The sequence below is a fragment of the Bubalus bubalis genome, chromosome 12 (assembly GCF_019923935.1).
Source record: "Bubalus bubalis isolate 160015118507 breed Murrah chromosome 12, NDDB_SH_1, whole genome shotgun sequence".
Lineage (NCBI taxonomy): Eukaryota > Metazoa > Chordata > Mammalia > Artiodactyla > Bovidae > Bubalus > Bubalus bubalis.
In genome coordinates this window covers 7,319,655-7,332,356 of record NC_059168.1, presented here as the reverse complement: position 1 = coordinate 7,332,356, position 12,702 = coordinate 7,319,655, and the positions used below count along the sequence as shown (strand labels likewise).

Here is a 12,702-nt window from a genome sequence, read left to right as displayed (position 1 = left end):
GATTCTAACAGTCTGTGCCACAAATCTCAGCTGAGAAGCAACGTGGAGATAAAGGAAACTTTCAAAGATGCTTCTGAGAAAGAAAAGTATTCTGACTTTAAAGTACTTTTGTAAATAACAACTCTTCTAAGCTCTTCCCTATTTAATACCAGCCAAGGTTGACTTACTCTGGTACTTGGTATTTATTAAAAAAAAAAAAAATGTCAGATTGAGGACATTAAAATTCCCCATGAGAATAGTATCAGAATCCGACACGATGATTTTCCTAGACAAATCCCCAAATGTGACAACTGAAGATGCAAAGCAAGTGTACAAAAACAGGTACTTTTAGAAACATAAGAGTCACTGGTTCCTCTGTCCCTACTTAGAAGGCAGACCTGCACACCTGAGACTCTGGACTGAGCACAAGGAAAAGCTGAGCAGCCATTCTGCATTTCCGGAAAATCCGAGACACTAATTCTCCTTCAACAGTACATCTGCCTGACAGATCAGCAATGCCTAGTTATTATTCATCACTATTTCCCTCCACCGCCCACCTCCAACAGACCAGAACCCTGAATAAAATGCTCAAGTCCTGTACTTTGGTGTATATTTGGTTCCATACTGAGAAGTTATGCTTCTGATTTCCTCTGAAAGCCCACTTCTTGCCTGCTAAGAAGATAGAAACTTTAGCAAAGCCACGGGCAAGCCCTTGCAGGCCCTCCAGGCCAGTTTCCCTCACGGGGAGGTCCCCTCAGCTCCCCCGGGGCAGCGGCTATTTATAGTCTGGGTCTCACTACAGGGACTGGAGAGGGCAGGGGCACTCAGAGAGGTGTGTGTGCCTGTAAGTGGAGAACGCCTGCCTCCAGGCCATCAGCAGTTCTTCCCTGATCCCTCCTGCTCTTGGTCTGTTTTCTCCACACTCTCCTCCGCTCTGACTATTTGGCTTTATCTGGAGGAAGATGGGAGGAGCCGGGCATGATCCCTGAGCCTCCTGAGAGCCACATGTTTGATCTCAGCCAAAGGAGAGTGAATATCCAACATACGTCCCTGGGATTCTAGGAGCTACTTTTTCTGGCATTACAGTAAAAAATGTCTCCTGCAGTATGCATCCATCACATCTGTGTTTTCTCTAGAAATGAGTGTGGTTCACCATGAACTACTACAAATTCCACTGATCTTTTAAAGGAAATAAGAAAACACTTCACAAATCCGATGTGCTTCTGAGTCAGTTTTACCCTCTTGAAGAAGAATGTCATGTTCCCTTCACATCCACTTACCCCCCTGACCCGTTTTAAGGGGCTCCCATCCCTACCCTCTTAGAAAGCACTGTCCTCCAGACTGGAAGGACATGCTCAGGGTGTCTGCCACAGGTGGCAGGGGGTTTGTACAGCTCACCCCACTCACTCCACTCACGTCCCTGGTGAGCCAGGGCAGCGTGTGAAACAGCTGAATGGACAAGGAAAGGATGTGCCCTGCGGTCACTGAATGGGGCAGGAGTCAGGCCACAACTTGGCCGCCATCACCTTCCAAAGGACTCACTGCACTGCCAAGGTGTCCTTTCCTTTGGCTAGCATACCCTGGGCCTGGAGTGTGGGCTTCGATGTTCCTCTGACTTACGAGTGTGCAGTCTCACCAACATGAGATGCTAACAAGGCATTTAGCCAAGATTCAGAAGTTTCCCAGCCCTCTCGACCCAGGTGAGACTCTGTGGCGCTCTACATCCAGCAGAAAAAAATATAATCCCAGGTTGTCATTCAGGAAAAGGTGATTTTAACTATGGAAGAGAAATTTCTCTACCCTGTTGTTCAGTCCTGAGTCGTGTCCGACTCTTTGTGACCCCATGGACTGCAAACAACAGGCTTCCCTGTCCTTCATCGTCTCCTGGAGTTTGCTTAAACTCATGTCCATTGAATCGACTATGCCATCCAACCATTTCATCCTCTGCTGCCCTCTTCTCCTCCTGCCCTCAGTCTTTCCCAGCATCGGGGTCTTATCTAAATAGGTGGCTCTTCGCATCAGGTGGCCAAGGTATTGGAGCTTCAGCTTCAGCATCAGTCCTTCTAATGAATATTCAGGGTTGATTTTAGGATTGACTGGTTTGATCTCCTTGAGGTCCAAGGGACTCTCCACAATTAAAAACAATCAATTCTTTGGCACTCAGCCTTCTTTACACCCTGATAAACTGATAAAATACTATTTTTAGCTGTGATGGATTATCACCCAATATCAGTGTCCCAGAACATCCCAAACCCTGTCCTCATCATTTCCTGTACACTCAGGGATCTTACTCATCCACAGCAATTCCTGCATTGATGTCGCTTTGGCCGGCGTTAGGACACTCAGCCACACAATTATTTTCTCCACATAATTCAAATGTTTTTTAATGCCACGCCTTCCGACATCTTTCCTATCATATCGGGTATCACAGGGTGTGGAGAAGCCGTGAGTCAGCCCTCCATAGCTGCCCCACGGAGTTCACATTGGAAGAGAGCTCAGCAACTCTTCAGGCCTTGGAGTGGTGTGGCAGAGACTCACTTAAACAGACTCGGGGGCTGTCACGTCCTGACGATCACCTCGCACTTGGTCCGAAACTGAACTTCCGTGGGGAACACATGGCCCGGCCGGAGGAGGCATCTGGCCCAGAGCGGGGAGTGATGACACCGGGCCTTCAGACTCTGCCTGAGCCGCGGCCAGAGCGCGAGGAAGGCCGCGGACCCCGCCCCTGCTCACACCGACAGCTGTGACGTCAGCACGCCACGGCCGTGCGTGGGATGTGCCCAAGCAGCCTGCGTGCTGACACCAGAGGCCTTCTGCGTGCACACACCAGCAAGGCCCGTCGGAATGCGGTTCCACCCTCTCAAGTCCGTCTGTCCAAATAAAGAGAGAGTGTCTTGTTTGTGGTGTGTATAAAGTAGCTCCGGCAACTGCGGGCCCGGGCCACACCTGTTCCCGACTGCCAGGCCCAGCATGGAGAGTTGGCATGGGGAAACAGGGAGGTCTGGAGTGATCAGCAAGCCCTGAAAAGGAGAGGTTTTGGAATACTTGCCCCCTGGGATGAGAACTCTTCGTTTTGAAAACGTGATCTCTAACCACAGAAAGCTAGATAAATTCGATCCAGTTTAACTCAGTAAATGACTACATGCATGGTTCCATGTTTAATACAGTACAGGAAAATCCTGGCTGCCCCCAAAACCTAGTGATCAGAGCACATTTTCCTAATGTCCCTATAGAATAGTCTGTGAGTTTCCCTTTCCAACTCTGACAGTATTAATTGCCTATTACAATATCTGAGGGTGCAAATAGTAGACAACTGAAAGATTTTTAAAGTTTGTCTCTCAATAACACTCAGGCTTATGGATGATTTATTAAAGCCCCATAATTGCTTTAAAAGATGTGTCTCATGGTGGAAATTGCTACTAGACAGTAAGTTTCAGGTATTCCTGAGAACGTCACTTTTACTGTCCAACTGATAAAAAAAAAATTGTAATTTAAAAAATCTCATTCAATGGAATACCTCCTTATGTTCTTAGGAAATAAATGGCCATGCACAAACAGTAAATAATTGGTCTGTGAAGGAAATTAAAAGTCAGATTTGAAGCTTTCTTGTAACTGTCTGGTTGAGTGGCTTTCAGGACTAGGTTCCTGGAACACATTGACTCCTCCCTTTCACATAAAGTCCTGAGCCAAGAGGACCTCAGCCCCATACCCAATGCAGCCAGTGAGAAAACCTACTGGTCAAATATGAATCAGATGCTTCATCTTTCTTCAGAGTCCTCAACCAAACTAATTCTTTAGATACACAATTTTCTCAAACAAATTATAAAATAAAAAAAAAATGACCATCAAACACACAAAAACACAATTCTCTAATAAGACAAAACCCAGGATCACAGTATCTCTGAGTTTAAAACAATCATGTTGCCCATAATGTAAGTACTGGACATATTCCCTAAGGAATATGCTAGTACATATTCCCTTTATGAAGAAAGGTTTAAAAAGATGGAAAAGCAAAGAAGAAGAAAGAAAGGTTTACACATTTTAGTAGAGGGAGATTATTTCTGGGAAGATCATGGGAAAATATACACCATAACTAGACCTTTGAATGAAATGACAGTAGAGTGTGATTTGGGTGAGAAAATATATTTGGTGAAGAATATGCTCCGCTTTAAGGCATATAAGGGATTCCAGTTGAGTTCAGTCACTCAGTCATGTCCGACTCTTTGCGATCCCATAGGCTTCAGCATGCCAGGCTTCCCTGTCCATCACCAACTCCCTGACACTGCTCAAATTCATGTATATTGAATCAGTGATGCCATCCAACCACCTCATCCTCTGTTGTCCCCTTCTCTTCCTGCCTTCAATCTTTCCCAGCATCAGAGTCTTTTCCAATGAGTCAGTTCTTCCCATCAGATGGCCAAAGTATTGGAGTTTCAGCTTCAGCATTAGTCCTTCCAATGAATATTCAGGACTGATTTCCTTTAGGATGCTGGTTGGATCCTGAACTGGTTGGATCTTCTTGCAGTCCAAGGGACTCTCAAGAGTCTTCTCCAGTTCAAAGGCATCAATTCTTCAGCACTCAACTTTCTTTATAGTCCAACTCTCACATCCATACATGACTACTGGAAAACCCATAGCTTTGACTAGACAGACCTTTGTCAGCAAAGAAATGTCTCTGCTTTTTAATATGTTGGTCATAGCTTTTCTTCCAAGGAGCAAGCATCTTTTAATTTCATGGCTGCAGTCACCATCTGCAGTGATTCTGGAGCCAAGAAAATAAAGTCTCTCACTGTTTCCATTGTTTCCCCATCTATTTGCATCCCTATGAAGTGATGGGACCAGATGCCATGATCTTAAGTTTTTTGAACGTTGAGTTTTAAGCCAACTTTTTCACTTTCCTTTCACTTTCATCAAGAGGCTCTTTAGTTCCTCTTCACTTTCTGCCATAAGGGTAGTGTCATCTGCATATCTGAGGTTATTGATATTTCTCCCAGCAATCTTGATTCCAGCTTGTGCTTCACCCACCCTGGCATTTCACATGATGTACTCTGCATACTACTTGGAAGGAAAGTTATGACCAACCTAGATAGCATATTCAAAGCAAATACATTACTTTGCCAACAAAGGTCCATCTAGTCAAGGCTATGGTTTTTCCAGTAGTCATGTATGGATGTGAGAGTTGGACTATGAAGAAAGTTGAGTGCCGAAGAATTGATGCTTTTGAACTGTGATGTTGGAGAAGACTCTTGAGAGTCCCTTGGACTGCAAGGAGATCCAACCGGTCTATTCTAAAGGACAGCAGTCCTGGGTGTTCTTTGGAAGGAATGATGCTAAAGCTGAAACTCCAATACTTTGGTCACCTCATGCGAAGAGTTGACTCATTGGAAAAGACTCTGATGCTGGGAGGGATTGGGGGCAGGAGGAGAAGGGGACGACAGAGGATGAGATGGTTGGATGGCATCACCGACTCGATGGACGTGAGTTTGGGTGAACTCTGGGAGTTGGTGATGGACAGGGAAGCCTGGCGTGCTGCAGTTCATGGGGTCACAAAGAGTCGGACACAACTGAGCGACTGAACTGAACTAAACTCTGCATACAGATTTCTCAGGTCAGGTGGTCTGGTATTCCCATCTCTTAAAGAATTTTCCACAGTCTGTTGTGATTCACACAGTCAAAGGCTTTGGCGTAATCAGTAAAGCAGAAGTAGATTTTTTTCTGGAATTCTCTTGCTTTTTCTATGATTCAATGGATGTTGGCAATTTGACCCCTGATTCTTCTATCTTTTCTAAATACAGCTTGAACATCTGGAATTTCATGGTTCATGTACTGTTGAAGCCTGGCTTGGAGAATTTTGAGCATTACTTTGCCAGTATGTGAGATGAGTGCAATTGTGTGGTAGTTTGAGCATTCTTTGGCATTGCCTTTCTTTGGGATTGGAATGAAAACTGACCTTTTCCAGTCCTGTGGCCACTGCTGAGTTTTCCAAATTTGCTGGCATATTGAGTGCAGCACTTTCACAGCATCAACTTTTAGGATTTGAATAAGGGATTCGCTCTAATGGAATTATGAAGTATAGAGTTATTTTTCTATTTGTACTATGATCATTTCAGTGGGACTTAGAAGGACTGGTGGACTTTCCTGGTGGCTCAGATGGTAAAGTGTCTGCCTACAATGCAGGAGACCTGGGTTTTATCCCTGCGTCAGGAAGATGCTTTGGAGAAGGAAATGGCAACCCATTCCAGTACTCTTGCCTGGAAAATCCCATGGACAGAGGAACCTGGTAGGCTACAGTCCATGGGGTTGCAAAGAGTCGGACACGACTGAGCGACTTCACTTAGAAGGACTAGTTGGAAAGCTGACTATTTTAGTTTAAAATAACTATTTTATTTTAAATGCAGGTTTTACAGAGAAGGTGCTTAGATAACACATATGAACCACAGTTATGAAAATGGAATGATGATGTTGTAGAAAAAATGGATTTTCAGCTGAGATAAACAAATCATGAGGGTTTGTAATATCCTAACAGGCTATCTTCTTAGGCACACACAAGAGGCTTCACAAACATTCAGATGTTATAGACAGATGTGTTGTGACTCCCATTTTACAGGTGGAACTTTAACAGGACAAGGGAGATTAAAAGGCTCTTACAGCAGAGCTTCCCTGCCTATTGTCTTCATTCACAGAACCTGGATACAATGAGCAAATGGAAAACACAAAGTCCCTGGAAAAGTGTGTGCCGCCCAGGCAGCACTCAGGAAATACTGTATGTGTATATTAGCATATTACTAACTCCTAGAAGTCTCACCTGTGAAACCAGAACTGGAGAATACAAAGATGTATTCCACGGCTAGAAATCACAGCCTTCACGCTGGACGTACCTGCAGCGATGTAGGCGCCTCCCCCGGCTTTGTAGAGAAGGTGGCTGGTGAAGGGTGCTGCGCAGATGATCAGAAAGCTTGCAGTCACCACGGCGACCACCCCCAGAAGCATCAGGACTGCCCAGAAGCCGCGGTAAACTGCAGGTCCCAGGAGAAAAGGAGAAGAGTCAGGCACGCTTAGATCGTGAACACGGCAGACTGTCGCACAGTAAGTTTCTCTCTTCTCTGTGTTTCTAGTTTCAGCCCCAGCACTGCTGGGCAGCCTCCCAGGCTGTGGTCCTGAGTTATCTTTGAAACGAAGCCTCACCAGATGACTTTGGATTCAATGATGCCGAACTTCTATCAACACAAGCTTGGTATTTACACCACGCACAAGCTTAATATACTCTGGGAGCTCTTTTTCTGACCAGCTTATCCATTTAGAAATGGGAACACGCAGAGTTCTAGAAAGACTCCTCTTGAGCAAGTTCCCAGATGGGTCACACACAGGAGTTTACACCAAATGGACAAAGACATAAAAAGGCATTCACATCCACAAACACTGCCTCTTACTTCCTGCCAAGATGATGCTTGTACTGCAGTGATCCCTGAGAAGCTGGTAACAGTCCCCCCAGTTTCCTAACAAAAAAGTGGGCTCTTGTTTAGATCGTGACTCTAGTGGAAAATAGTCTTAAGGTAATAAAAATGACAAGTAAAGCCAAAAAAAAAAAAAAAGGTTTGTATAGACTGAGATTTAAAATAAGATATTTTTAAGACTTACTACTTTCTATTAATATTTATTCTTAGAAAGATTTAAAATGAAAAGTTAGAGTGGTCTCTTAGTCAAGGGTCAGTAAGTCTGAATTAATAGATGCAGCTGGTGATAAATAAATAGTAGATTTGGTGACATATAGTAATCGAATAAAGAGGAATTCTAATGATCATTTTTGAGTGGGATCATTACTGATCCACTAAACAAATTCATCATTTCCCAAAGGCTAAAACACAAAAACAAATTCCTACATGTGTAAATGAGGGAAAGCATAGCACCACATACTGGGGAAATTATACTTTTTTTATGAAAATACAGAAACTTCATAAGAAAGTAAAGAATGATTTTTCTCAACAAGCCCACCTGGCCAAAAAAAAAAAAAAAAATATATATATATATATATATATATATAAATCAACTGGAATCTTTAAGAGGAAAGAGGATGGGAAGATGGAATATTGAGGAGAGGAGCCACTGCAGTTAAACAGGAAAAGGAAGTTTACATTTTGTGTGAGTAACTGGGTTTTGAAGGCAAGAACACAAGGGCAGGCTTTCACCTCACACGCCGACGTGCCTTGTGAGGCACGCTGCTGGGTTGACTGTGTAAGGAGGCACTCTGTGGTTGTACTCCAGCTCCTCGGGGCACAGAGCAGGAAAGTACTGGTCGACTTGACTGTGGGAAGTAAGACGGAAGGCTTTGAGACAAACCTTTGCCTTCCCTGTCCGACCAGAGTTACTAGGTAACAGAGGAGCCTCACAGCTTACACCTTCATGCACCTCCTTTACTGCACTATTAGGAGGTGGTTCGGTGGCAAGCGGGGTATAAATGTCAATAAGCGGTGGTCCGGGGAAAGTGGAGCATGGCAAATTATAAAGCATAGTACAGTAGAGAAACACAGCTTTTGGAATCAGAGTGACCCGAGTATTCACCACTGACAGTTACTTAAACTTAGGTGTTAGTCACCCCACATTCTGTCCAGTGAGTTCAGGAAGTTAGTGACCCATAGGACACGTTCTGTACACACACAAAAACAATAATTTGTGGACCTAGCTTTACCATGCAGAGACAAGAATACTCGCCTGCTCAACCTTGACGAGGAACTGCTGATGGAAGCATGACATCTATTCAAGAAAAACAAAGAAGCTCTTCTCCCCCTCCCCACTTCTCCTTTGATTATGAAACTGTAGCCCAGTAAGTTCCAGGGTACTGCATTTCTCACTTGTCTGCTTATAAAGCTCACAACTAACCTGTTCTAAGAAATCACTTCTTATCTGTCACTTTGCCTCTTGCTGAACTCTTTTCTGCACTGAGACTGAGAGCTCTGGGTACTGGAGCTCTTTGGAGCCCCTAAAATGACTCCTAACGATATCAGAGGAACTGCAAGAGAGAGAAAGCATCTGGTGAGGGTGAGAGCAAAAGAGAGCCAGAGGGAAATGGGGGGCAAACGCCCCCAAGAACTGCTCACCCTGATACCTGCTACTTCCTGCCCTGGTTTGCTCTAGCACAACCAACCGTCTGACTTTGGATTCTCAGTCCCTGGGAAAACGCAGGAGCAACAGACTGGTACTTCTTGGAGGGGGTCGTGGCTGCCTGGAGAGTTGTGACCATACAGACACAGCTTCCAAGTGAACTTCCTTACGGCAATCACCACAGCCTTTATTTCTGCCCGTGCTTCAGTGTTCCAAAGTGCGCAACTCTCAGCCTATTTCAAAATTTCTTGGAACTTCCTGTTTCTTAGCTAATTATATTACCTAGTTTGCATATGTGGCACACTGCGATTCCAGAATGGAAATGTTTGGTTGTAATGAAGAATCGTCTCAGAATTAGGTAGTTCCTTCACTGTCTGAAGTAAAACTGAGGCGATCTGAGAATTTTCAACATGAAGTGAATTACGCTGCATGTGTTTTGAGCGATTACTAGCTGTGTGACTCTGATAGAACACAGTTTTCTAAACCAGAAAGCACTATCCTTCAAATAAGTTTACAGGAAGGATTGAAAACATACATGAAAAGTAGTTACATGCAGTAAAGAATCAAAAATATTTGTTCCTACTATTATTTTTACATGCTTTGTAATAAAATGCTCTTGTCAACAATGTAGTTAGTATTTAAAAGATATCTATTAACCTCATGGATCTAGGATAGGGCAAGCTTTCTGTTCTAGTACATAGACACTAAAAAGTTTAAAGAATGTTCTTGTTTGGTTAGTGATTTATATACTGTTTAAGACTCCTGCTGCTGCTGCTAAGTCGCTTTAGTCGTGTCTGACTCTTCGCGACCCCATGGACTGCAGCCCACCACGCTCCTCCATCCATGGGATTTTCCAGGCAAGAGTACTGGAGTGGGGTGCCATTGCCTTCTCTGGTTTAAGACTCCTAGATCTTGAATGTATCTCTGAGAATACTCAATCTGTTTCCTTGTTCTTAATATGAGCCCCTAAAAACTGCAAGTTCTGTCTCTGAAAGCTCTGAACTGTGCCAAGTGAAAACACCTCTAAAAATCCATTTCTACTATTAAATACAATTCAAAGCTAAACTTAAATGATATTGAATTTCTATTAATTCCTTAGAACATGAAGCAAGATACACAATATGCATAGATTTACATGTAATCTACATCATCACAATTGGGATTAATTAAAGGAAAGCTTCATCCGAATCAATTTGTGAGAGGCCAGAATTAACTACTGTTTTCAAAGAAATGAAGTTCTGTTAATTCTAAATGAATTGGTGAACTAACCTAACAAAGTGGTCCTTGGTTGGGTGTTGTAATGAGGAGAAGGATGAATAATTAACAACAGACATTGTCGTTAAATAACTAACAACAGAGGTTATAGAAATGGTTCTCCTGAAGTACTCAGTTTATTTTCCTAAATCAATTAAACTTTCACCCTTACAGTATTACTTTCACGGGCTTCCCTGGCGGTTCAGATGGTAAAGAATCCACTTGCTAGTGCAGGAGACTCAGGTTTAATCCCTGGGTCGGGAAGATCCCCTGGAGAAGGAAATGGCAACCCACTACAGTATTCTTGCCTGGAGAATCCCAGGGACAGAGGAGCCTGGCGGGCTACTGTCCATTGTGCCGCAGAGAGTCGGACACGACTGAGCAACTTAACACACTCACATCATTCCTGTAGATGGACAGAGAATGAACTGGCAGGAGAAAGGACAGACCAAGGCAAACAAGTGAAGCAGTTACTACAGCCTCCAGGTGGGGGCTGCGGCTGGGTGGGGAGAGGGGAGGGCGGCAGAGGTACCCTGAGCTTTAGTGATTCTGCTGTTGGGGTGGTGAGAGTCCAGCAGGACAAAGGCTGTCTTCAGGGCTGTGGTCTGTACTCCACACAGACTGTTCGGTTAAGGTACCAAGACACCTCGACTGGGTTTTGTAATATTTTAATTTACACAACAAACCCTCTTTCATACACAGCGCAGAGAGGGGAAAGTCAATCCAAATGATCAGGATTCCAAATCTGTAGTGTTTTGATTAATTATTCTGTTGTGTCTATAAAAACGTAAATATTGTCTTTGCAGTTTCAAGATAAACTTCAGTGGTGTTCATTTTCCAAAGCTTGCGGTCTTGCCTCAGACACCTCACGAAGCTAGTTCAGAAAGCCAGTCCTGTGTTTCGACACATCCTGGAGCACAGACAGTGTGAAGTGCTGTAAGCCGTTCTAAAATGAAGCCAAAAAAAAGCACTGCCACCCCCTCCCCATCCTCGTCGGCAAATGAGGGCCCGCGGCATATGCTGCGGTAGCTTCGGGCAAGCCGCTTCTGCTGCTCAGGCCAGCAAGCCGGCCCTGCATCTCCACACACCACTTGCCTTGGCGACGTCGGGCGGGTCTAAAAATACAGAGACGCCGGCACCGGAGCGGAAAAACAGGCTGCCCGGCGCGGCCGTCTGAGCGCCACAGCGGAGGATGTGCCAAGTCACGTGCTCTGCCCAGGCCGTGGACTTTCAGGACAAAGAGAACACTGAGAGGCCCGACAGTTTATTTCCTTTCCTCTTGTAAACCTGGCTGCGAAGGAATAGCTGAGAGGCAGAAGGTGCCTCGGGGGGCGGGGCCCCTGCCACCCCGCCTGCGGCGGCTGTGACCTTGGGAAAGGCCCCGACACCTACGCGAGGAGCGTGGCTTCTCTCACCAGGAGAGCTGGGGCACACCCACAGTCGCTAGTCACTGTCTGGGGTGCCCTTCTGGCATCCTCAAGGTGGTGGTAGGGAGGAAGCCAAGGTTCTCAAAAGCCAGGTGAAGGACATTAGAACAAGCCACCCCCACACATGCCAGGCTGGTACCAGGGTTACTGTGAGCTGGGGTCAAGTGGGAGCCAATGCACACAGAATCAACACACACTTGCAGGAATTTTCCTTCTCTGACCGAAGGAAGGAGAAACTTCAGAGAAATGAGGACCTCCAGAGGAGGCATTTTACGGCCATGAAGAAGACATGCAAGTCAGCATAACGATGGGTCTTCAGACAAACCTACCAAAACAACCCATCTCTTCTGTTAGTTTCTCTCATATATTTCTCCTGGTCACTTTCCCACAGTTTACAACCCAGGCTCAAATTACTTTTTCCTTTGTCTTGTCACATCTCCACGTTCATCACTCTGCTAAAAAGATATGTAAGTTCCCAGGCCTATCAGCTTCTTCAGGTCTCGCCTTTCTATGAAGGCCTCGGTGAGCACACATAATCGTCAAGCTTTCCTCTGTCAATCTGTCTTTTCTGTCTCTATAATGCGATAACACTGACAGCCATCCCACCACGCCCTTAAGAAGACTGAAAGAGCTAATGCAGGTCAGCGTGGAGAGGAGCCTGGCCTCACACTCTGTCAGAGTTCCCGAAGCCTGCCCATCACTGGACAGCACTCTGCACTGTCCTTCTTTACAGTCCCACATCCACTGCTGACCAGGGCCCTCCTGCAGGGCAAAGACTCAGTCTGGCCCATCTTTCCTACTCTAGGGAAAGCTTTATACCTGACATGCAATGGATGCTCAACAAAATGCGAATAGGTGGATGATTGCTAACTTATCACTCAGGCCCCATTGAAATCTCAATATATACAGTCAAGGTTGGCGAGATATTTAATGACCATGGGAA

The 12,702-nt window shown here is 45.0% G+C and overlaps 1 protein-coding gene across 3 annotated transcripts in view; it reads right to left on the bottom strand.

Annotated features, from left to right (window-relative positions):
* The window catches only part of TMEM182 (transmembrane protein 182), a 65,974-nt gene that overhangs the window by 29,040 nt on the left and 24,232 nt on the right, over positions 1-12,702 (bottom strand). For 2 of the 3 annotated variants that reach the window (XM_044925722.2, XM_025260777.3), the window contains exon 4: positions 6,858-6,995. The exons of the other annotated variant lie outside the window; for it this stretch is intronic. In XM_044925722.2, coding sequence (XP_044781657.2) covers positions 6,858-6,995 — 138 coding nt within the window. The remainder of the gene's footprint in view (positions 1-6,857; positions 6,996-12,702) is intronic. 3 annotated transcript variants of the gene reach the window in all.